Source organism: Rhincodon typus, chromosome 4, assembly GCF_021869965.1.
Source record: "Rhincodon typus isolate 14 chromosome 4, sRhiTyp1.1, whole genome shotgun sequence".
NCBI classification, from domain to species: Eukaryota; Metazoa; Chordata; class Chondrichthyes; order Orectolobiformes; family Rhincodontidae; genus Rhincodon; species Rhincodon typus.
Window position 1 is genome coordinate 70,791,754 of NC_063335.1, and position 23,645 is coordinate 70,815,398.

General features: G+C 41.9%; 1 protein-coding gene across 1 annotated transcript in view; it reads left to right on the forward strand.

The window, feature by feature from the left end:
- The window catches only part of kcnq3 (potassium voltage-gated channel, KQT-like subfamily, member 3), a 416,827-nt gene that overhangs the window by 310,382 nt on the left and 82,800 nt on the right, over positions 1–23,645 (forward strand). The window contains exon 8 of the mRNA XM_048596129.1: positions 3,443–3,537. Coding sequence (XP_048452086.1) covers positions 3,443–3,537 — 95 coding nt within the window. The remainder of the gene's footprint in view (positions 1–3,442; positions 3,538–23,645) is intronic.

The following is a 23,645-nucleotide window of genomic DNA, read 5'->3' on the forward strand; positions in this document are numbered from 1 at the left end:
TCCCGTTCCTCAGACGACATGTCCATACTGGGCCTCCTGCAGTGCCACTACGATGCCACCCGAAGGTTGCAGGAACAGCAACTCGTATTCTGCTTGGGAACCCTGCAGCCCAATGGTATCAATGTGGATTTCACAAGCTTCAAAATCTCCCCTTCCCCCACCGCATCCCAAAACCAGCCCAGCTCGTCCCCGCCTCCCTAACCTGTTCTTCCTCCCACCTATCCCCTCCTCCCACCTCAAGCCACACCTCCATCTCCTACCTACTAACCTCATCCCGCCCCCTTGACCTGTCCGTCCTCCCTGGACTGACCTATCCCCTCCCTAACTCCCCACCTACACTCACCTTTACTGGCTCCATTCCCGCCTCTACGACCTGTCTGTTTCCTCTCCACCTATCCTCTCCTCTATCCGCCTCCCACTCTCTCCCTATTTATTTCAGAACCCCCTTCCCCTCCCCCCTTTCTGATGAAGGGTCTAGGCCTGAAACTTCAGCCTTTCTGCTGCTATGATGCTGCTTGGCCTGCTGTGTTCATCCAGCTCTGCACGTTGTCACCAATTGCCTTTGATTGAGGGACCATTGCTCCTGACCCCCTACCTTCACCCCACTAAGGTGACAGGGTGGCCACGTAGCTTTACCAGTTATCAGGCTGCACGGTAACAGGCTGCTTCTTATTAAATAAGAGTGACAGAATGAGGCCTGAAATGGAGATTAATTCGCACTTTGGGGCCTCAATTTGCAGGGGGCTGGGAAACTTACCATTCAGAGTGAATATGGGAAGGTGGCGGGGTTCAGGTATGCTGCCATCCTGCCCAAGTTAAATGCTCCTCCTGACTCCAAGCTCACCACCAGCAAGAGGGATATTCTGTTGTACATACACCATATATTGAGATGCACACAGATATGTATGTGCGCAGATGTGTTTGTATGTGCACACAATAGCAGCCACAAGCATCGCTGCACACGCACACACAAAGTTAGACTTGTCCACTTCAGTGTTTTTGATCCAACAAACAGATGTTTGGTGTGAGATTTTTAATGAGGTACACATTAGGACTGAGACTAACATTTCAAAATGTGTGTCTAATCTTTGGAATTACCAACTGGGTCCCCTTATTGGATTTGTGTACTCTATCTCTGGAAATGGGAAGAAATGGCAAAACTGTTCACCACCACAGCCAATGATAGATTAGGTGTGAGAGCAGATTGAGAGAAGACAAGAGCTCTGACCAATTTATTCAGCTAATTTATAGACACTATATGGGTGAGGCAATGGCCTAGTGGTAATATTGCTAGATTAGTAATCCAGAGATCCAGGTAATGTTTTGGGGACCCAGGTTTGAGTCTTGCCATGGCAGATGATAGAGTTTGAATTGAATAAAAAAATCTGGAAGTAAGACCATGAAACTGTCTTCAATTGTCAGGATGGATCCATCTGGTTCACTAATTTCCTTTAACGAAGGAAATCCGCAATCTTTACCTGGTCTGTCCTACATGTGACTCCAGAACCAAAGCATATTGGTTAACATTAACTGCCCTCTGGGCAATTATGTATGGACTGTAAATGCTGGCTTAGCCAGTGACACCCTGATCCTGTGAATGAACTTTTAAAAAAAAACGTGAGATCCACTCTTCAGGGGCCAATAAAGGTAGAGTTAAAGAAAAAGGAGGAAAATTACTGGTTATTCCATGGCAAACAGAAACTTTTACAGCTGTCCTCATGAAAATCTGTTAGAAGATTTTTTCTAAAAGCTATATTTTTGTCCCTGTCATCTAAGTTGGGAGCACTGACTCTATGCATAAGTTCCTTCTTTTGCATTTATTGATTCACTATCTGTATTTTCTCTTTTGTTTGTGATATCTATTTTTGTTAATCACCAATCATATTGCACAATATTTTCTTAATTTTCTCTCCATCCAAAACACATTTCCTATCACAATCCACAAAAGTCATTCTCTGATAATGTTGCCTCATTCATTCATCTGCAAATGCAAAACTTATAGCAAACATGAAACAATAACAGGCAAAAGCATGCATTGATAAATAAGATTAATGGGTGTGATTTTCCTCTTCCTGGAAGTGGTGTGACAGATAGTAACTTTCTCTCCAGGGCAATTCACTCCATTATTTTCCCTTCTTATCACCTCAATGATTAAGTGCTGCACCGGAAGGTATGTTGGAAACTTCTAGTATCTTTAAGCTGGGAACTTGTTAATTGTATAGATATTTTCTATTCAAAAATTTCAGAGATGTTATTACGCTCTGGAGCAAGTAAGATTTGAACCCTGGCCTCCTGGCTCAGAGGTAGGGCTGCTATAAACACCACAAGAGCCCCTCTGCGTAAACACTTCTATTTTCAAATTGGAGACTTTCTCAACTCATCAGCAATTAATGCCCTAAAGTGATCATTTAATGACCACTTAAAGGTCTCAACCTGCCATCCTCCCAATCACCAGTCTCTCCAGTGAATGAGATTAACTCAGAAACACTGGTGATCTGCCTTTCAGGTTCACAGCAGGAGGTAGTTTTGATTGTCTAACGGCCCTATCTGGGGGCAGTCAGAGGTATAGGGGCAGCAAGGGGGTAACCTCTGTTTGTCCTTGTCTCCAACCCTTTGAACACCATTTCACTCCAAACCCCACCTTCTCGCTGCTGGATCCCTCTTAACGAGTAGGCTTTAACCAGCGGACTTTAGGACCCAGATATGCTGTAAAGTTTGCCACAGGCCTCTGAGCATTGCAGATTCCTGTTGCATCCTCCTTGTTGCAAATTCCATTTTAAGATTTGTATTAAATATGACCAAGTGCATTTTAGAAAATTTCCACCAACTGCTGCTCCCTCCCTTTCTTCTCAGGTGTTTTGGTTATTGGTTGGCTGCAATATATAAATCCAATGAGAAAATGTTCTTCTGAAATATCATTTAAAATGTTTGTTTTAAAAGAACTGGACAAAAACGATATGACAGTGTGTCTGTCTTCCATTCAATACCCAGTGCCAGTAACAATTGCAGAGTCCTCATGGCCCAAGAATTGCAATATGTTTATCCTGCCTCAATATCTACATTTCCAGGCATTGACAGTTTTGGACTGTACATGATACTGTTAGCCTGCCTATAATTTTTAATTCAATGCTAAAATTCAGGCATAGATGCCAGCTTGAAAAAACAACAATATTCTCTGTCTGATGTTTTCTTGCAAGCATTTCTAGGTCATGCATTTCCTCAGATGAGTTTGTCAAATATCTGTATTTCTGCAATTTCTATTTGATGTGTGCCCCATTTTGAAACTACCCCAACTAGCTCAGTGTGATCACAGAGATATTAATTAACAAGGTTAAAGTCACATTGCATTAAGTTCTAAAGTCAGAAGGAGAATTTTGTGCAGAAAATAGTTTAATTTCAGATGATCTGTTGTCAAATATCCTGTTGTTTTGTCTTAATGCAGGCTGCGTGGAGATTTTATGCCACAAATCTCAACAGGAATGATCTTATTGCCACATGGAGATATTATGAAAGTGTCATCACAATTCCTTTCTTCAGGCATGTATGCTGCTGCTCTGTTCAACTCTACAAACAAAAGTGCATAATTCACTGATTTTTATTTATGATTATATTTCTTTTTCACTTTCATTCTGTTCCTGAATTGATCATGTATCTTAAAACTTCAGTGTGCATGGCGTTATTATGTTCCTGGTGAGAGTTCAGTTTGTGTAGCAACATGGAAGCCAATTTTGAAGACCGTGAATACCTAAAAAAGTAGGTACTTGGGTCACTGCTTTTCCATATTTTTATTGCTGTTTTTCTTGAGTTATACCTTCATGTCTGTCAGAAAATAATTAAAGTTATAAATTATATCAACTGATCAATATCAAGCTTTTACAAAGCAGCAAGGGGGAATTTTCATTCATGTTTCTTTTTTAAAAAAAAAAATCACAAACTGAAATTTTGCATTTGTTTTGTAAGGAACTGTAGAAAACCAATCACTCAAAGAAATAATAGGTTCCTATCCTTTCTAATTATTTAGATGTATGTGCAAAACGTTGTGTATTGACTGAGTAGAATTGGATCTACCATGTAGCCAGTCTGATAGCTCGTATTTGGCTGTACTGTACTTAAAAGTGTACAAACTAGGAGCAGGAGAAAGCCATTTGACCCTTTGAGCCTGTCCCATTAAGAAGACCCCGTTGTAATCTCAACTCTACTTTCCCACCTACCCGGATTGTCTTTCACTTCCCTTTTTAACCAATAATCCATCTACCTCTGCCAGAAAAATAGTCAAAAGCTCTGTTTCCATCACCCTTTGAGGAAAAGAGTTTCAAAAACAGTTCTCCTCTTTGTTTTAAATAGAAAGCACCTTACTTTTAAGCAATTTTAGATTCTCCCAAAAGAGTGTTTATCTTTTCTACCTTAGAAGGTAGAGCTCCCTTAGTATCTTGTGTGTTTCAATCAAGTCACCTCTTGTTCTCCTAAATTCTTTTGCATACAAGTCTAGCTTGTCAAACCTTTCTGAAGACAACCAACTCCTTCCAGATATTAGTTTGGTATATCTTCTCTGTATTGCTTCCAACACACTCAGTCTCCCTTAGACAAACAACAAAATCATTACTGGACACAGTGCTCCAGATGTGGCCTCACCATGTGCCTTGGATAACTTCCCTGCTTTTGTATCCAGTCCCCCCTTGCAATGAACAAAAGCATTTTATTAACTTCCCCAATTACATGTGTATCTGCACACTAGCCTTGTGGTTCATGCACTAGGACACCCAGATCCCTCTGCATCTCAGAGCTCTGCTGTCTCCCAACATATAGATAACTTTTTTTAACTCTTCATGCTATGGGTCACACTTTCAATTTTTCTGACATACTTTTCTATTGGCCAGATCTCCAATTTGTGATAAGAATTATAGTACTCTACACCAGTATTCCTGACTATGGGTGGAGTATCCACTATCAGTACATCTGAAATCTGAAAAGACCTAAAAACCAAAGGTCTTTTTGAAAGCGGACCTGAACAGATGTGTAGGTGCACCGAGTTCTGGCCTTTTGGGAAAAAAAAAAAAAACTTTGTTTGGCCTGAACGGACCTAAAACCACAGTATTTTTTACCAAAAGGCTGAATTGAGATTGCCTACAAGTCCATTCAGGCTCTTTGGGGAAAACTGATTTATTTTCAAGTTGATTTTGTTTTGACGAGCTAAAAAATATGCAGCTTAATGATGTAATTGAAGAATCTATTTCCACAAATTAAAACAACATATTTAAGAGTATATTTTTGATCCTTTAAGACTACAGCTGTTTGCAATACATAACGTCCATTTGAGTTCTACACACCTCCTGCTTTAACATCAACAGAAGCCTTGGGAAACAGCATAAACAGCTACTAATCTTATCTCAGACAATTAAAATAACCCTGCAGAAATTCTACACTCACTGCTTTTTCAGAGCTTACAAGTTAAACAACAGTTACATTTAAACATGCATTTCTTTATAAAGATTAGAAGATTTTGCCAAAGTGAACATCTCACCAAATGTTACCTTGGAAATAAATATTAAAAAATATTTTTAAAAATTAAACTTAAACACCTCTGACAATTTGATGCCTTTGTCACAGTTCTGTCTGGTGCTCTGGTGGGACGGGGAGATTTTTTTGTGTTAGGCTATGAAAACGCAGAAAATAAAGTGTTGACAAGTCCAAAGTGCTGATTAGCTCAGTTTTCACACGTCCCGTGGTATACACACACCAGGTGATGTGTATTTTTTTTTATTTTTCTAGAGTACAAAAATCATTTATTTTATGCCAACTACTTGTGTGGTTTGATACTTGAGATTCTCAAGAAAGCTTTTAATCTCAGCAGGCAGACAAGCACAAAAATCTCTAACAGTATGATTTTATAAGCATTCAATAGTAAAACCTGAACATAAAAAAATGAAAAGGAAGGTTAATATTTTGGCAGATATCATTCATCAGAACCTCTGTTGACTAGGAATCATTGAGTGCTGACATCAATCAACACAACAGATAGACAAAGCTTTCTTTTATTTTGATAATGGCAAAATAGGTTTCAAATTATAATAAGTAATTGTTACATTACTGAGCTAATTTTGACTCGGGTAAGAAGGAATTGATAAACATGTTTACATTACAATATTGGAAAGAAAGATGTCCCAGAGGGGGACAGGGACAGAATTGATTTGGTTGAGGCTGAGAAACAATACAGGTAGTATTGCATTCCGTGGTGTATTCTATGGACCATAGAACCAACCATAGTGTAACAAATTTGCAAGGAAATTACTCACATATGAATGAATTGAGAGTTATAATGGAGGACTTTAGTTATTCAAATATGGAATTGTATAAAAATAGTGTAAAAAGAGAAGAGTAAGAGTTCATCAAGTGTGTTGAGGACAATTTTTTTGCTCAGCATGTTTCCAGTCAAAGGAGGAGGCCCTGCTGGATTTAGTTCTTGGGAATGAGGTGCAGTGCATCTAATGGATCAAATGTCAGCGGGGGAACATTAAAATGTGTGTGATTCTAATATCATATGGTTTATCTTAGCTTCAGAAAAGGACAAGGAGCTAACCGGAGTAAAATGATCTAATGGGAGGAGGGCTAACCTCAGTTGAGTAAGAGGGATTTGGAAAGACAGACACACACAAAATCGGCAGGCCAAACTGCAACCTGTCAAAAACACAAAGTTTGGGGTCAGTCAAGTTACATATCCAGAGGAGGAAAAAGTCAGGCAAACAAATCCAGAGTCCACTGAATGATGAGAGAGATTCAAAACAAAGCTAAAAAAGGGGTGCATTTCACAGATATACGCAAGGGACATGAATAGGCTACTTGGACTGTCAAGCCTGCTTTGCCATTCAATAAGATCATGGCTAATCGATCTTAAACGCAATTCTACATATCCCCGATAATCTTTCATTCCCTTGGTAATTAAGAATCTATTTCCATTTTAAAAATATTCAAATATTCTGCATCCACTACTTTTTGAGGAAGGAAATTCCAAAGACATTCAACTCAGAAATAGTTTCCTCATCTCTGTCTTAAATGGTGACCCTTTATTTTTAAACTATGACCCCTAATTTTAGTTAATTGAGAATCAAGTAGCCAGTTCAGAGGGGAGGCAAAGAAACAAGTAAGAGAAGTAAAGAGAGAGAATGAGAAAACACTGGCTGGAGAGGTAAAACGCAGTGCAAACATTGTCCATAGGCACATTAGTAGCAAAAGGGTTCTAAAAGGAGGAATAAAATCAATTTAGATCCAAAAGTGAATCAATACATGGATGCATTGGTATGGCTGAGATACTAAATGAGTACTTTGCATCTTATATTTAGGAAGGGAGAGGATACAGCCAAAGTCATTGAAAGAGGAAGTGGTTGACGGGCTAAAAATTAAGTGGAGGTAGATGGTAGGCTGGCTATATGAAAAGTTGATAAGTCACCAGGACTGAATGAGATGCATGTGAGGATACCAAAAGAAGTGGATCAAATATGGATTAATTTAGGAACACCAGCACAGTTTGATAAAGGAAATTATGTTTAACCAGCTTAGCTGAGTTGTTTGATGAGGTAACAGAGGAAGTTGATGAGGGTGATGCAGTTGATATGGTCTATATGGACTCCCAAAAACAATTTTATAAAGTGCAACATAAAAAGCTTGTGAACAATGTTCCACACTCATGGAATAAAAGGGACAGTAGCAGCATGGGTATTTGAATGGCTGCATGATACGCAACAGCAAGTGACAGTGAAATGTTTCTTCTCAACTGGAAGATGTATAATTTGATTCCTCAAGGGTCAGATCTTTACTTTTCTTGATACTTTAAGTCCCCCACTTAACATTGACTCAGTCCATGTTGATTTACTTTAACATCATTCAGAAAACAGGGAATACTTACCTATTTGACATTAAGAAGTTTACTGTAATGTTGGAGATAATAAGGACTGCAGATGCTGGAAGCCAGAGCCTGTAGGTGAGAGGCTGGAACAGCACAGTAGGCCTGACAGCATCTGAGGAGCAGGTAAGTCAAGTTTTCCAGCTGAAATCCTTTGTCAGGACTGGGGAGGGGAACCCAGAAATAAATAGAGGGAGGGGGTGTGGCTGGGGGAAGGTAGGAGAGATGGTGATAGGTGGATGTAGGTAGCGGGTATTGTGATTGGTCAGTGGGAAGGGTGGAGCGGATAGGTGAGTAGGTAGATGGATCGGTTAGGTTTGGTTAGGGAGGGATGGAGGGCTGGACATGGGATAAGGTTGGAGTGGAGGGATTTTGACATTGGTGAAGTCAATGTTAAGGCCATTGGGCTGTAAGCTTCCAAGGTGAAATGTCACATGTTGTTCCTCCAGTTTACTATCTTCAGATGCTGTCTGAGCTGCATGCTCTTCCAGCTTCACTATAATGCTGTTTGTTACAACTTCCTGTTCTGTGGCCTACACATCCTAAATGCACATATGAAGAAAAAAATCAGAGTTAACGTTTCGGGTTAGGTGACCCTTCCTCAGTTTTAAGGAAGGGTCACCGGACGCGAAACGTTAACTCTGATATTTTTTCTTCACAGATGCTGCCAGACCTGCTGAGCTTTTCCAGCAACTTCTGTTTTTGTTCCTTATTTACAGCATCCGTAGTTCTTTCGGTTTCTAAATGCACATATGATATTTTCCCCCGGCTTTGATAGAATCAGTGTACCTCTTCTGTCTGAACCTGTCCTCCGTCTTAGGGACCCTCTCGCCCCAGCTCCCATTCTCACCCAGTATACACTGTCACCACTAGGGGCTCCTTCGGCTGGTTCCTCCCTACCCCGCTCCCATTCCTGCCCTCAGCTCACACGGAAGTCCTGGGACTTCTCAGCTATTACCTGCACTGAACAAATTCTGCCACTAGATGGAGGCTGGTCAGTCTGACTAAAAAGTCATTCACCTTTTTAATTTTATTCTATTTTGAAGTTATTTCCCTTATGAAGGAATTTGCAGCATTTAAACTTTTTTCTCTGCTAAAGAAGGCCCAAAGTATCTACAGTAATTCCTTTATATTCAGTGGTTTATTTTTCAAAAGTTATTTCATCCAGTAATAAACAGGACTTCACATGCTTGGTACAGTGTCAAAACTTGTATACTTGGACATCTGGGGAAAATGTCCAAATGTTTTAGTATTGATTGAAAAATCTATGATACTTCATTTAAAGCTGTGATTTTTAGGTATGTCACAACAACTTTTAAGTGAGGACTTACTGGATATATTAATGACAGAATTGGGTATACAGGAACATAATCTCAAATTTGTAGTTGACACAAAATTTAGAAATAGTGTGAACTGTGAGCATGGTTCCATTAAATTTCAAAAAGAGACAGGCTGGCAGAATGTGCAGACAACTGGTTTATGAAATTTAACAGCGAGAAGTGTGAAGTGATTCATTTCTGCAGACCTAGGGAGTATCTAGGGGTATCTGTCCGCAAGTTATTGGTGATGGCAGAGCAGGCTGAGAGAACTTCTAATAAAGCACATGGGATTCTTAATTTTAGAAATCAATACAAATGTAAGCAAGTTATAAACCAGGAAGAAATTGGAGTACCTGGAGCATCTGATTCTAGTCACCACACTTTGGGAAAAATGTGATGGTATTAGAGAGGGCACAAAAGAGTAGTTCCAGAGGTGAGCTTATGTGGATAGATTGGAGAAACTGGGACTGTTCTTCTTGGAGAAGAGAAGATTAAAAGAGATGTGGTAGAAGTGTTCAAAATCAAGAGGTGTCTGGACACAGTAGATAGGACACAACAGTCTGTTACCAAGAAGATTGAGAACTAGTAGACACCAATCATCAGTAGTTGACAAAAGAAGTGATGGCAACATGAGAGGAAATTTTTCCATGCAATGATCAGTTAAGATCTCAAATCTGTGAGTGCACCGGAGGTAGATTCCATCCAGACCTTCAAAAGACAGTTGGATAATTATCCAAACACTTTGCTGGGTGAACCAGAAAAAACCAGTGAGCGGGGCCAATGAGTTGCCCTTTTAGATGGGCTGAACAGTCTGCTTCTGCATTCTAAATTATCTATTTCCCACTGTTGCCTAAAGTCAAAACTATATCCCAACGTGTTCCATTGTGAGGTATCCAATGTTTTCTTTTGTTTGTTAGAGATGAGAGCTCGGGTTTTTGAGTTAGATAGAATGCACCAAATAGGATGTACACTTTCTTAACCCTACCCACAGTCTGTGCATTACTGAATCCAATTAATAAACACGTACAGATTTGTTGAATGGGATGTTGGTTGTAACACTGTTGCAGCACTCACTACTGCCAGGACAGAGAGCTGCACTAAACTACATGCAGTGAGGTTCCCTGATATGCTTGTAGTAAGACAGATAGATACAGGCTTGTGCCCATTATGATTTCAAACAATATTTCAGAGTCTCTATCCAAAACATTTGAAGAATACCTAATGACTACAAAGGCTCCTAATGGTGAATTCATTATTTACAGGGAACATTTTTTGCTTTATTGCAACTGTTTCCATACTTTCTTGCTGTTTGCATGCATACAGGCGGTGCAAAATTGGACAAGTAATTTGCCTCAGCTCAATTACAGTAAAATGAAGCAAAGAAATATCTTACTGAGAATTGTGTAAAATTCATTTTTACTATTTATATCCTATAAATATTTTAAGTTCTGGAAAGTTTAACATTTTTTTATATCCAAATTTGTAAATACATAAAATAATCCCTTGAACATGACAATGGAGAATTACATGAACATGTTTTGCAAATAAGGTACTTACAAATGCAGGAAGTGGAATTTCCACCTAAAATAGTTTGGTTTGGATTTTCCCAGATAACTTGTATCATTTACTTGGTTTTGAACTTTGACCTGTTGTAATGTTCTCTGAATTTGATCACTAATTTGTTGAAATACAGCAACAATTTGGATGTCATTTCAATTATTTTCATTGCAGTTCCCACTCTCAATGTTTTTGTTGTTTTTAATGATTTGCGATAGGGTTAAGGTTAGTTTATAGTTTGCAGTCAGGAAGGTGGAGACTCCTCCCATGACCTATTTTCTCAAAGCCGGCCACTGTGAGGGACTGGCAGCATCTGCAGAGAGTCCGAAAGAAAAGCATTGTTAACTTTTCAAGTTCGTCAGTACCATTTGCCTGTCATATGCTGTGAGTGACAAAACCAAGATATTTAAAAAGCATAATTTGCCTTTCCAAAGACAAGACAAATTTGTCTCAGTTCAGTCATTAGTTCTTAGCAGGCTATGTCATGGCTTGCTCTGCAGACTGAATTATGCTTAGGCTCCAATCTTCTTGGCAGCCTTTCTCGAGTACCTGAAGGTCGAGGAGATCCCGAAGCGGGACAACAAGCAGGCTACAGCAGTTTTAGGGACCTTGGGGATAGGAAGGTAATACCATTGGTGATGGGGCTTCCTGATCCAGGTCAGGAAGATGATAAAAGGGTAAGAAAACACTGAAGTCGTCCCTCCGGAAAGCAGATAAAGGTGGGGAGGGAAAGATGTCTTTGGTGGTGGGGTCAGATTGCAGATGGCGGAAGTGTCGGAGGATGAAGCGTTGGATCCGGAGGTTGGTGGGGTGGTACGTGAGGACGAGGGGGATTCTTTTTTGGTTTTCTTTTTGAGGGACAACTCTCTCCGTGACTCCCTTGTCCGCTCCACGCTCCCCTCCAGCTCCACCACACCCGGCACTTTTCCCTGCAACCGCAGGAAGTGCTACACCTGCCCCCATACCTCCTCCCTCACCCCCATCCCAGGCCCCAAGAAGACTTTCCACATCAAGCAGATGTTCACCTGCACATCTGCCAATGTGGTATACTGCATCCGCTGTACCCGGTGTGGCTTCCTCTACATCGGGGAAACCAAGCGGAGACTCGGGGACCGCTTTGCAGAACACCTACGCTCGGCTCGCAACAAACAACTGCACCTCCCAGTCGCGAACCATTTCAACTCCCCCTCCCATTCCTCAGACGACATGTCCATCCTGGGCCTCCTGCAGTGCCACAACGATGCCACCCGAAGGTTGCAGGAACAGCAACTCATATTCCGCTTGGGAACCCTGCAGCCCAATGGTATCAATGTGGATTTCACAAGTTTCAAAATCTCCCCTCCCCCTACCGCATCCCAAAACCAGTCCAGCTCGTCCCTGCCTCCCTAACCTGTTCTTCCTCCCACCTATCCCCTCCTCCCACCTCAAGCCGCACCTCCATCTCCTACCGACCAACCTCATCCCGCCCCCTTGACCTGTCCGTCCTCCCTGGACTGACCTATCCCCTTCCTAACTCCCTACCTACACTCACCTTTCCTGGCCCCATCCCCGCCTCTTCGACCTGTTTGTTTCCTCTCCACCTATCCTCTCCTCTATCCCTCTTCTATCCGCCTCCCACTCTCTCCCTATTTATTTCAAAACCCCCTTCCCCTCCCCCTTTTCTGATGAAGGGTCTAGGCCCGAAACGTCAGCCTCTCTGCTCCTATGATGCTGCTTGGCCTGCTGTGTTCATCCAGCCCTGCACCTTGTTGTCTCATTTATACCTAGTCTGTTTAATTCTGTAAATGTCAGCCAGGGTGGGAACAGCTAATTAAAGATGTCAAATTGTTCAAAACATTTGGCATGCTTTGAGTTTCTAACGGTACTTTGATAATTAATTTCTAAGGTAGCGGCAAATGTTGAGGATCATTTGGTTGCTGCAGGTGATAATGTATGATAAACCTGAATGGTGAAAGGCTCTGGTTCCAACGCTTAGATTGCGATCGTTGAGTCAATCCCAGTCTCTGACTGTCAATCTCACCGCCTGCCCATGTTCCCTCACTGTGTGTCTGTCTACCTGTGTGTGTGTTTCTGTCTGTGTGCGTGTTTCTGACAGCTGATCTCACCGCCCACTCACATTTCCTTACGTGTCGCATACGTGTTGATCATCTCCAGAAGCCTCGTGATGAGGGAAAAGTGCGTGCTCTGAACACGCTTTGACGTCTTGCAGTAGCATGTTTTAATTTGGCCCAGACAGACTATCGCTGCAGGGTAATGGAGGTTTTGCCTTTGGATGCTTATCTAAGCATGTGCAGGGCTGAGAAAAATTATCCGAAAGGCTGCTACACCAAATATCCCCAGTAGCCAAGCAACACAAGATGGCCAGGGACCCTAGAAACAAATCACAACCATGGAAATGACCTCCTCAAAACCTGAAAGCAACCAGCAAAATTCTGGATGTTCCCGAGGGGCAAATTGAGAGGTGGACCTGCAGTGTAACCAGCAACAGTGTCATTACAAACTACACGGTGAAGCAATAATGAGGGGTGATGAACCTAGACTTCCACATGGAATGGGAAAATTAATTTCCCTTCACTACTGTAAAAAATAAAAGCATTTACCTAATATGTTACCAGAGTACAACACTAAGTAAAAGTGGGTATTTGGAAGATCACCAAACTATAACGTGCAGTAAATTCAAAGATAGTTTTCCATTGATCAGCATGCTTTGGACAAAGGGAGTTCACAAGTTAAAGTTGTTTAGAAAGCTTAACTGTCCTTGTTTTCTAAACAAAAGGGAAGGCCTGCACTGAATCATCATTTCACGTTTGCCATTTTCTGCCAAAACACAAGAAATCATTGACAGATGGTGAAGTAATTAAAGAAACAATGACAGTGGTGGCTGTCTCTTTATTCAAAGACTTTTAAGAACAAAGAAAACATAATAACGGCAAGTGACAGTAGCAAGACGAATGGAATCTTTGTCCAAAGATGTCTTTCAATAACCATAGCAGGACCTGAAAAACTGTGAATGTTTGTCACTGCAGGTCGGTGAATCTATCTACATGATCAGCACAGCCTGGCTGATTATTTTGTGCATGTGGTTTTTAAGGATATAGCAACTGAAGAGGATGTTCTCACTATTTTGCCCTGTAAAGAGGGAATAATAAGTGAGGATATCAGCAGTGAATTCAAAAAAGGTACATGCTTGAAACAAACATTCCAATCGAGAAACTGGTTTCCATCACAATTGAGGGAACACCAGCCATGCTTAGCACAAATGCAGGCTCTGTTGCATTTTGCAGAAATGATCTTAATTTCCCCCTTTTTTTGTCAGTTACTACTGTATAATCCAGCAGCAAGCATTAGACAGTTTGTGGTCCTCCCATTAAAAAACAAAACACTACAACACTGACTGAGTCTGGAGAAAATACTGGACAAAAAAAAATGAAAGGCAAAGAAAAATAGTTCCACCATGAAAACTTCTGTGAATACCTGAGAAAGCTAGCAGAGCAATTCAACAGGCAATTTCAGGAATTGAATGTGATGGAATAAATCGTCATGTGTGCCTTAAATCCATTTCTTCAAGTAGACATTAGTGTGCTGGCTACCAAATTCCATCAGATATTTGATTTACAAAGTGGTGGAGTAGATATGGAGATAATTACTGTGTAAATGATATTGAGCTGAAAGTCAGATCAATGGACAGAGATTTTTGGGAACTCGTAAACAGGGAAAATTCCTCACTGCAACCATGCTGTGCTTTTAAACTGAATGCTTACGTTGATTCCACTTACCTCTGTGAGACAGCATTCGCCCCCAAACTTAAGATAAACAAGTCCAGGTACCTCACCACCTCAGAGGTAGCCATTTAATGGACTCAGAGTCACATAGATCTGCAGCACAAAAAAAACACTTCGGCCCATCACATCAGTGCCAGTCAAAAGCAATGACCTAATCATTGTAATCCCATTTTCCAGCACAGTGCCCATTGACTTGTATGCCTCGGCATTGCAAGTGGATATCTAAAATACTTATTCGATGTTATGAGGGTTTCTGCCTCTACCTCCCTTACAGACAGCGAGTTCCAGATCCCTCCACCACTATCTGGGTGAAAAAGATTTTCCTCACATTCTCTTCTTTGCCTTCTTCTCCTCACCTTAAATCTATGCCCCCGGTTATTGATCCCTCCATCAAGGGGAAAAGTTTCTTACTGTCTATCCTATCTATGCCCCTCATAATTTTATGCATTTTCAATCCCCTCTCAATCTCCTCTGCTGTAAGAAGAACAACCCCAGTCCATCCAAACCCTCTACATGACTGAAACTCTCGAGCCCGGCCAACATCCTGGTAAATAAAAACCAAAATAACTGCGGATGCTGTAAATCAGGAATGGTCTGAGGAAGAGTCACCGGACCCGAAACATTAACTGTTTTTCCTTTCACAGATGCTGCCAGACCTGCTGAGCTTTTCCAGCAACTTTGTTTTTGTAACATTCTGGTAAATCTCCTCTTTACCCTCTTCAGTGCAATCTCATCCCTCGTCTAATGTGAATTCTATAACTGCACACGGTACTGTGGCCTAACCAATTCTTTATACGGTTCCATCGTAATTTCCCTGCTCCTAAATTATGTGCCTTGACTAATCAAAGCAAGTATATCAAATACCTTCGTAACCACTTTATCCACCTGTCCTATACCTTATGGAACTGGTGTACGTGCATACTAAGGTCCCTCTGCTCCTCAGTGCTTCCCAAAGTCCTACTGTTCATCATGTATTCCCTGGCCTTGTTTGTCATGCCCAAGTAAATCGTCACACATTTATCTGGATTGAATTCCATTTGCCACTGATCAGCTCATTTGTCCAGTGTGTCTATATCCCCTTGGATAAAGTCTAAGGCTGTTCTCCTCACTATTTACCACCTCACCAGTTTTTGTATCATCTGCAAACTTACTGATCAATGTTCCTACATTCAAGTCTAAATCATTTATATAAACCACAAGCAGCGAGGTTGTCCACACTGACCCCTGTGGTACCCCACTGGATACAGACCTTCTGTCAGAAAACAGCCCTCAACCATCCTGCCACTCAGCCAGTTGTGGATCCAATTTGCCAAATTTCCTGTCTAAGACTAACATCTCAAACTACAACCTGACTGTAAGACTGCCACATAATGTCAATCACAGGTGTAACACTGACACTTAGTGAGTAGCAAATAAAATGAATAATTGTTTTTACTCGGTTTTAGATATATACAGCACTAAAATTAAACTGTTTATTCAATAGTTTGTATGGAGTAGATTCTGACTTGCACTTAAATTGAAAAAAGTGATATTGTACTTATAAAGGTTGGAGACCGTTGTATGTGGTGGGGACCAATGTTCCTCTGATCTTACTTAATGAGCAGTCTGTTCATTTGAAAGCATTGTGCTTTTTTTAAAGACAGCTACATGTGCAAGTAACCTGAAAGGGCAAGTCTGTAATAGGCTTACATGGATTTTCCAGGTTGCTACTTATAGGGAACATTAGTGAATTCTGTTACTTGATCCTTTTCATTGATTCATAAGATGCAGCTGTCACAGGCAAAGCCAGCAATTGTTGCCCACCCCTAATTGCTCTTGAGAAGGTAGTGATAGTGACCACTGTACTCCATCTAATATAGTTACATCCACAGTGTTGTTAGGGAAGGAGTTCCAGGATTTTGATCTGCTGACAGTGAAGGAATTGTGATATAGTTCCAAGTCAGGATGGTTGCTATGTAAGGGTGTAAGTGTGCAAATGAGTTAATTTGAGGGGTGTCTTAATCACCACACACTGTGGTGATGTCAGACAGACCTGATTGGAGAACTGCTTAGCATCTTCAAATGATGTGCAACCCCAAAGATACCACCAGAATGTGATATACAACTGAGGGAAGCAGATGCATGTTGCAGATTCCTGATGAAGAAAATAGAGGATGCCATGACAAAGTGTGACATGTCCGGGAAGTTATCAGTCCAGTAGAAACATCTTACGTAACAAACATGCCTTGCTCAAATCAAGCAAACTATTAAATAAGGTGGAACTGCCAAGAGTTGCAAAATGTAGAAATTGAAGGAAGGCCCAAAAACATCAAGGACACATCTTTTGCTCAAACAGCATAATAGGCACATAGAGATGAATTGGTAACCTCACATAACATCGTGTATAAAGGGAATAAAGTAATTATACTTAAGGAGTTGTTAGCAAAGATGTTAGACAGTATTGATGAAAGCCATATGGAATTGACTCAAGTCTGAGGAGAGCAAGGGATGTGCTCTGTTGATTCAACGTCAGCAACCAAATCAAGGACCACATCAGCTAGGACAGCACTTGTAATGAGTACCACACGACCAAGCTTGAGACCCACTGATGACACATGGCAAGACAGACAGAGCATGGATGGGAATAGACCTGTTTATACTAACAGGGACCGATTATTTTGTCACTGTTAACTACTATTCTTCTGACCACTGGGAGGTAGACCAGCTGACCAGCTGAGATTAGTATACTTCAGTCATTACGGCATTCCCAATATTATCATGAATGATGATGGCTCTCAGTTCATGAATAAAGAATTCAGTCATAATTCATAAATGATTCGGAAAGTCAACACTGCATATTATCTGTATACTGCCTCCATCAAATGGAAAGGCTGAGGTGACGATGAAAATTTCTAATGAAATCATAGGAAAAATCAAGTAAACCCTGCACAAATGTATACAAGGCAAGGTGTAGAGCTGGATGGACACAGCAGGCCAGGCAGCATCAGAGGAGCAGGAAAGCTGACGTTTCGGGTCTGGACCCTTCTTCAGAAATGGGGGAGGGGAAGGGGACTCTGAAATAAATAGAGAGAGGGGGGAGGCCATAGTAGAAGGTGGATAAAGGAGCAGATAGGTGGAGAGAAGACAGACAGGTCAAGGAGGTGGGGATGGAGCCAGTAAAGGTGAGTGTAGGTAGGGATTTGGGATGGCAGTTGGTCAGTCGAGGGAAGACGGACAAGTCAAGGAGGCGGGGATGAGGCTGGTAGGTAGGAGGTGGGGGTGGGGGTTGGTCAGTGAGGCGGGAGGAGCGGTTAGGTGGGAGAAAAGACGGACAGGTCAAGAGGGTGGGGACGAGCTGGACTGATTTTGGGATGAGGTCGGGGGTGGGGAGATTTTGAAGCTTGTGAAGTCCACATTGAGACCATTGGGCTGCAGGGTTCCCAAGCGAAATATGAGGTGCTGTTCCTGCAGCCTTTGGGTGGCATTGTTGTGGCACTGGACGAGGCCCAGGATGGACATGTCATCCAAGGAGTGGAGTCCAGGGTGTTTACTAACACCTTCCACCCCAACCTTAAGTTCACCTGGACTATCTCCTTCCTGACCTCTCTCTGTTTCCAAATCTGGCAACTACCTGGAAACCGATATCCATTTCAAGCCTACCGACTCCCACAGCTACCTAGAATATGCCTCCTCTCACCCACCTTCCTGCAAGAATGCCATCCCCTATTCCCAATTCCTTCGCCTCTGCCACATCTGCTCCTGAGATGAGGCATTCCACTCCCGAACATCCCAGATGTCCTCGTTTTTTAAGGACCGCCATTTCCCCTCCACAGTGGCCAAAAACGCACTCAACCGCATCTCTCGTGTTTCCCTCACCTCATCCCTCACACCCCCTCCCCGCAATAACAACAAAGACAGAATCCCCCTCGTCCTCACGTGCCACCCCACCAACCTCTGGATTCAACGCATCATCCTCCGCCTCTTCCGCCACCTGCAATCTGACCCCACTACCAAGGATATTTTACCCTCCCCACCCTTATCTGCCTTCCGGAGGGACCGCTCTCTCAGTGACTCCCTCGTCCGCTTCACACTCCCCACTGGCCCCACCACCCCCGGCACCTTTCCTTGCAACCGCAGGAAGTGCTACACCTGCCCCTACACTTCCCCCCTCACTCCCATCTCAGGCCCCAAGAAAACCTTCCACATCAAACAGATGTTCACCTGCACATCTGCTAATGTGGTATATTGTATCCGCTGTTCCCGATGTGGCCTCCTCTACATCGGGGAAACCAAGCGGAGGCTGGGAGACCGCTTTGTGGAACACCTACACTCGGTTCGTGACAAACGACTGCAACTCCTAGTCGCGAACTTCAACTCCCCCTCCCACTCCTTGGACGACATGTCCATCCTGGGCCTCTTCCAGTGCCACAATGATGCCACCCGAAGGCTGCAGGAACAGCACCTCATATTTCGCTTGGGATCCCTGCAGCCCAATGGTCTCAATGTGGACTTCACATGCTTCAAAGGTGTTAGTAAACACCTTGGACTCCACTCCTTGGATGACATGTCCATCCTGGGCCTCTTCCAGTGCCACAACAATGCCACCCAAAGGCTGCAGGAACAGCACCTCATATGCTCCCCACCCCCGACCTCATCCCAAAACGATCCCAGCTCGTCCCTGCCTCCTTGACCTGTCCATCTTTTCTCCCACCTATCCGCTCCTCCCGCCTCACTGACCAACCCCCACCCCTACCTCCTACCTACCAGCCTCACCCCTGCCTCCTTGAGCTGTCCATCTTCCCTCGACTGACCAACCCCCATCCCAACTCCCCAGCTACACTCACCTTTACTGACTCCATCCACGCCTCCTTGACCTGTCCATCTTCTCTCCACCTAGCTGCTCCTTTATCCACCTTCCATCGTCACCTCCCCCCTCTATTTATTTCAGATTCCCCTTCCCCTCCCCCATTTCTGAAGAAGGGTGCAGACCTGAAACATCAGTTTTCCTGCTCCTCTGATGCTGCCTGGCCTGCTGTGTTCATCCAGCTCCACACCTTGTTATCTCAGATTTTCCAGCATCGGCAGTTTCTACTATCTTTGTATACAAGGCAATCCTTGAGTGGAGAAACACACCGACTGAACACATGAATAATACTCTCATACAAAGGTCATGCTGCACCCAAACTACTCTTCCAACTCCAAGTAAAATACTAAGCCCAGGTGAATTAACAAGTATGAGTAACAAAATCAAGGTGAAACAACAGAAAGCTAAATTTCATCTTGACAAGCCTATTAAACCATTGCCAGAGTTGAGCACTGGAGAGTCAGTCAAGGTAGAAACCTTCAATGATCTTAACAAAAGCTTACTAAATGCCAACTTGGGACCTGCATTGACCAGACGTCACCTTGATCAAATGCAGTGGATGTGAATGACCAAGTATACAATGGCAACTGCAGACATAAACACACAGCTGGAAAAGCTGTTTCTCAGTTGCAGGCAGCTGATCAGGAAGATATAAACTCATCACCTGCACAGATCAACCATCAGATCCAGAGATCCACAGCTACCCAATGACAAAAGTGGAGCAACAACAGTTCCCAAAGCCACAACCAATAACACAAGAACAACAGTGCTCTGCCCTGCCCATAAGTAATGAACAGCCAACAACAACATGCATACCATTTCAGCGCAATTTTGGGATTATGTATGCAATACATAAAGACTGATGAGATTAACAAACTGCTAATGCATGAGAACAATTGGGTAACTTTGGTAACTCAAAATGTGCATAATAATACATAATTTTTTAATATTAAAAGGTAGGATGTTTGGATTGAAATGCAAACTTGTACAAATGCTCTTTCTTTGACCACTACCATTAAGCATTCATGTTGTAGGCAACTATCTTCCTGACACATCAGTAAAGAATCCATTCTGACCAGACTGCTGTTTGTTGTACTCAGAGCACCTAGAATGGTGATGGTAGGATTCAGTAATGATTCACTGATATTTAGATGCCACTGCACATCAGGGGGAGAGACTTAGATTCTCTCTTGTGGGAAGTGATCATTGCCTGGTACTGCTTGAGTATTGGATTTAAAGGATGAAGGAAAAAAGTTACATCTTGGTGAAACTTTATTTGTGCCATTATTGCACTATCAAAATGCATTATTACTCATTCAGAAATGTAAAAAAACTCTGAAATAGCTGCAGGAAAATGTCTAAAGAGAATTATCGGTGGTTCACCCAAAAGGCAGTGAGGGAATGATGCGTCATCTGCTACAGTCTGACCCGCAGACAGCCTCCACCACAGGGACACACTTCCATTTGTGTCACAAGAATTATCCTTGAATGTAGCCACAAATGAGATGGTTATATGGCAATCATCTCTTGCACGCTGACTTGTGAATATTGCTATAGGATGGATAGATAACAGCTAACTATACTTGTGTTTAAAATGGATTAAAAATGCTAGTAGTAGTCACTCTCAAATATAAAAAGTGTTTGAAAAAGCGGAAAACCTGCAGTTCAACTTGCATCTGACACCAAAACCAAATTCAGTGCACTCATAAATAATGATAGTGATGTTTCTATTGCATTTCAAACGTTTTTATTTTCAATGGAAAGTCGGAAATATGTTGAGTCAGATTAACTATGTGAGCAGCTTCTAAATAATCACCCATGAGACCTGCTCCATTTATTGCCTGAGTTTTTGTTTCCTTTTTCCTTACCTTGTGGTAGCAGCACATGAAATTCAGGATGTCACAAAGAGTAATTGTCTTGCACAGTGGGATTCAGCAATAGCACTGTAATCACCACAGGGAAATATGTTATGAGTCATCCTCAGGGTCTAATGATATGTGTCTAAAAATGATTTTTGAGCATCTCCAAGTTTATTATTCAGTGAGTCAATGAATTGTGCAACTGGCATAGTCCTAGATTTGATCCTTACCCAATGCTCTGTCAATCCGTTTCAGCCAGAATGGAGGGAAGTACTTTGTAATTACACGCTGAATCCAACTTTGGGGAAGGGAGGGGTGAAGTTGAAAGAGGACAAGATGCCTGTACTGGGTTAGGCTGTTCATTCCACATCAATTCATGTAGTATTTTTGGATTTTCAGAAGGTGCTTGATAAGGTACCACACATTAGGCTACTTAGTAAGGTAAGAGCCCACGGTATTGGAGGTAGTATATTAGCATGGATGGAGGATTGTCTAACCAATAGAAGTAGAGAGTTGAGATAAATTGGGGAAGAGGCATTTTCATGATGGCAAACCATAACTAGTGGTGTGCCAAAGGGATCAGTTCTGGGGCAGTAATTATTTACAATCTATATTAATGATTTGGATGAGGAAAGTGAATGTACCATAGCCAAGTTTGCAGATGCAAAAACAGGTGTGAAGGCAGTTGGTGAGGCTGACACAGAGAGTATGCAGAGGGATAGAGACAGTTTAAATGAGTGGCAACAACTTAGCAGGTAGTATATAATGTGGAAAAATGTGAGATTATGCACTTTGGCATGAGGAACGGAGGAGCTAAATACTATTTAAATAGAGAAAGACTGCAGAACAGAGGGATTTGATAGTCCTCGTCCATGAATCACAAGAATACAGCATCTGGGTAATAGGAAAGGCAAATGGAATGTTAGCCTTCAATTAATTGGGAATGGAGAATAAAAATAAAATTTACAAGCCACTAGTGAAACCACAGCTGGAATACTGTGAATAGCTTTGTGTCCCTTATGTAAGGAAAGATATACTGGCATTGGAGGCAGTCGAGAGAAGGTTTACTAGGTTGATAGCAAGTATGGAGGGATTGTCTTTTGAGGAGAGGTTGAGTAGATTGGGCCTATCCTACTTATATCCATTGGAATATAGAAGAATGAGAGGTGACCTTAGCGAAACATGCAAAATTCTTAAGGGACTTGTCAGGGTAAATGCGGAACGGTTATTACCCCTTGTGTGAAAATCTCAGACCAGATGATATAGTGATTGTAACAAGGTCAGCCAGGTGGATCTCACAGCATATGAGTTCCCTGATTGGAGCTGTTATTCTGGTCCAATTGAGGAAGCCCTGGCTGACAGATATAAACAGGAGTGTCAGAGGTTCTGTTCACTCTTGAGTGCTGGCTCTGAGGAAGCTGGATCAGTGTCAAGGATTCTCCACATGTACATAAAGGGTGACTTGTTGATGGGATACCGGCCTCTGTGGAGTTATTTGAGAAAACATAATCTCTGAATAAGCAATCACACATTTAAGACGGAGATGAGGAATTTCTTCTTTTAAAGGGTAGTGAATTTGTGGAATTCTTTACCACAAAGGGCAGTCAAGGCTGGGTCATTAAGTATATTCAAGGCTGAATTGGACAGAATTTTAATCAGTAACAGAAACAGTAAGAGGACCATGGGGAAAAGGCAGGAAAGTGGAGTTGAGGATTATCGGACCAGCCACGATCTCATTGAATGGTCAAGCAGAATTGATGGGCTGAATGGCCTACTTCAGTTCCTACTTCTAATGGTCTTTTAGTCTTATTCATAAATGAAAAATTATCAGTTTGGGTGAAGCACTAATGAGTATTTTGGATCCACAAAACTGGAAGGAATGAGTAAAAAAATCAAAATCTGAAAGCATATCTGTTTTAAAGTTACAATATTTTAACAAGTTATTTTGGGCTATGTTTGATAATCCCTAAAACAATTATGATTGAACTATGTCCATTGCTCCCAAATTCAAGCAGAATGCAGGTAATGAACGTGACTATAGTCAATTCTAAGCGTACCGTTGAGTGGCTGCGTGTCTGAACAAAGGGCTCAGAATTGAAAGCTCTTACTCAAAACCAATCAGCATTTCTTAAATTAGAAGTGCAATGTAGTTGAATCAAGTTGTGGGATTTACTGAGGAGCTCATTCCAATGCGGAAAGGGATGTAAAACAGTAAAGTGCTACCATTTACATCTTTGCAATTCGTGAATTTGCCTACCTGCCCAAAGCAGTCTAGACACAATACCACCCATTGTGGCTTCAATATTCACTTATCCGTGGTTATAGGGACCAAAATTGTCAAGCAAAAGTTTTAAAAAAGTGAAAATGCACAGAACTTAGAGATTAATG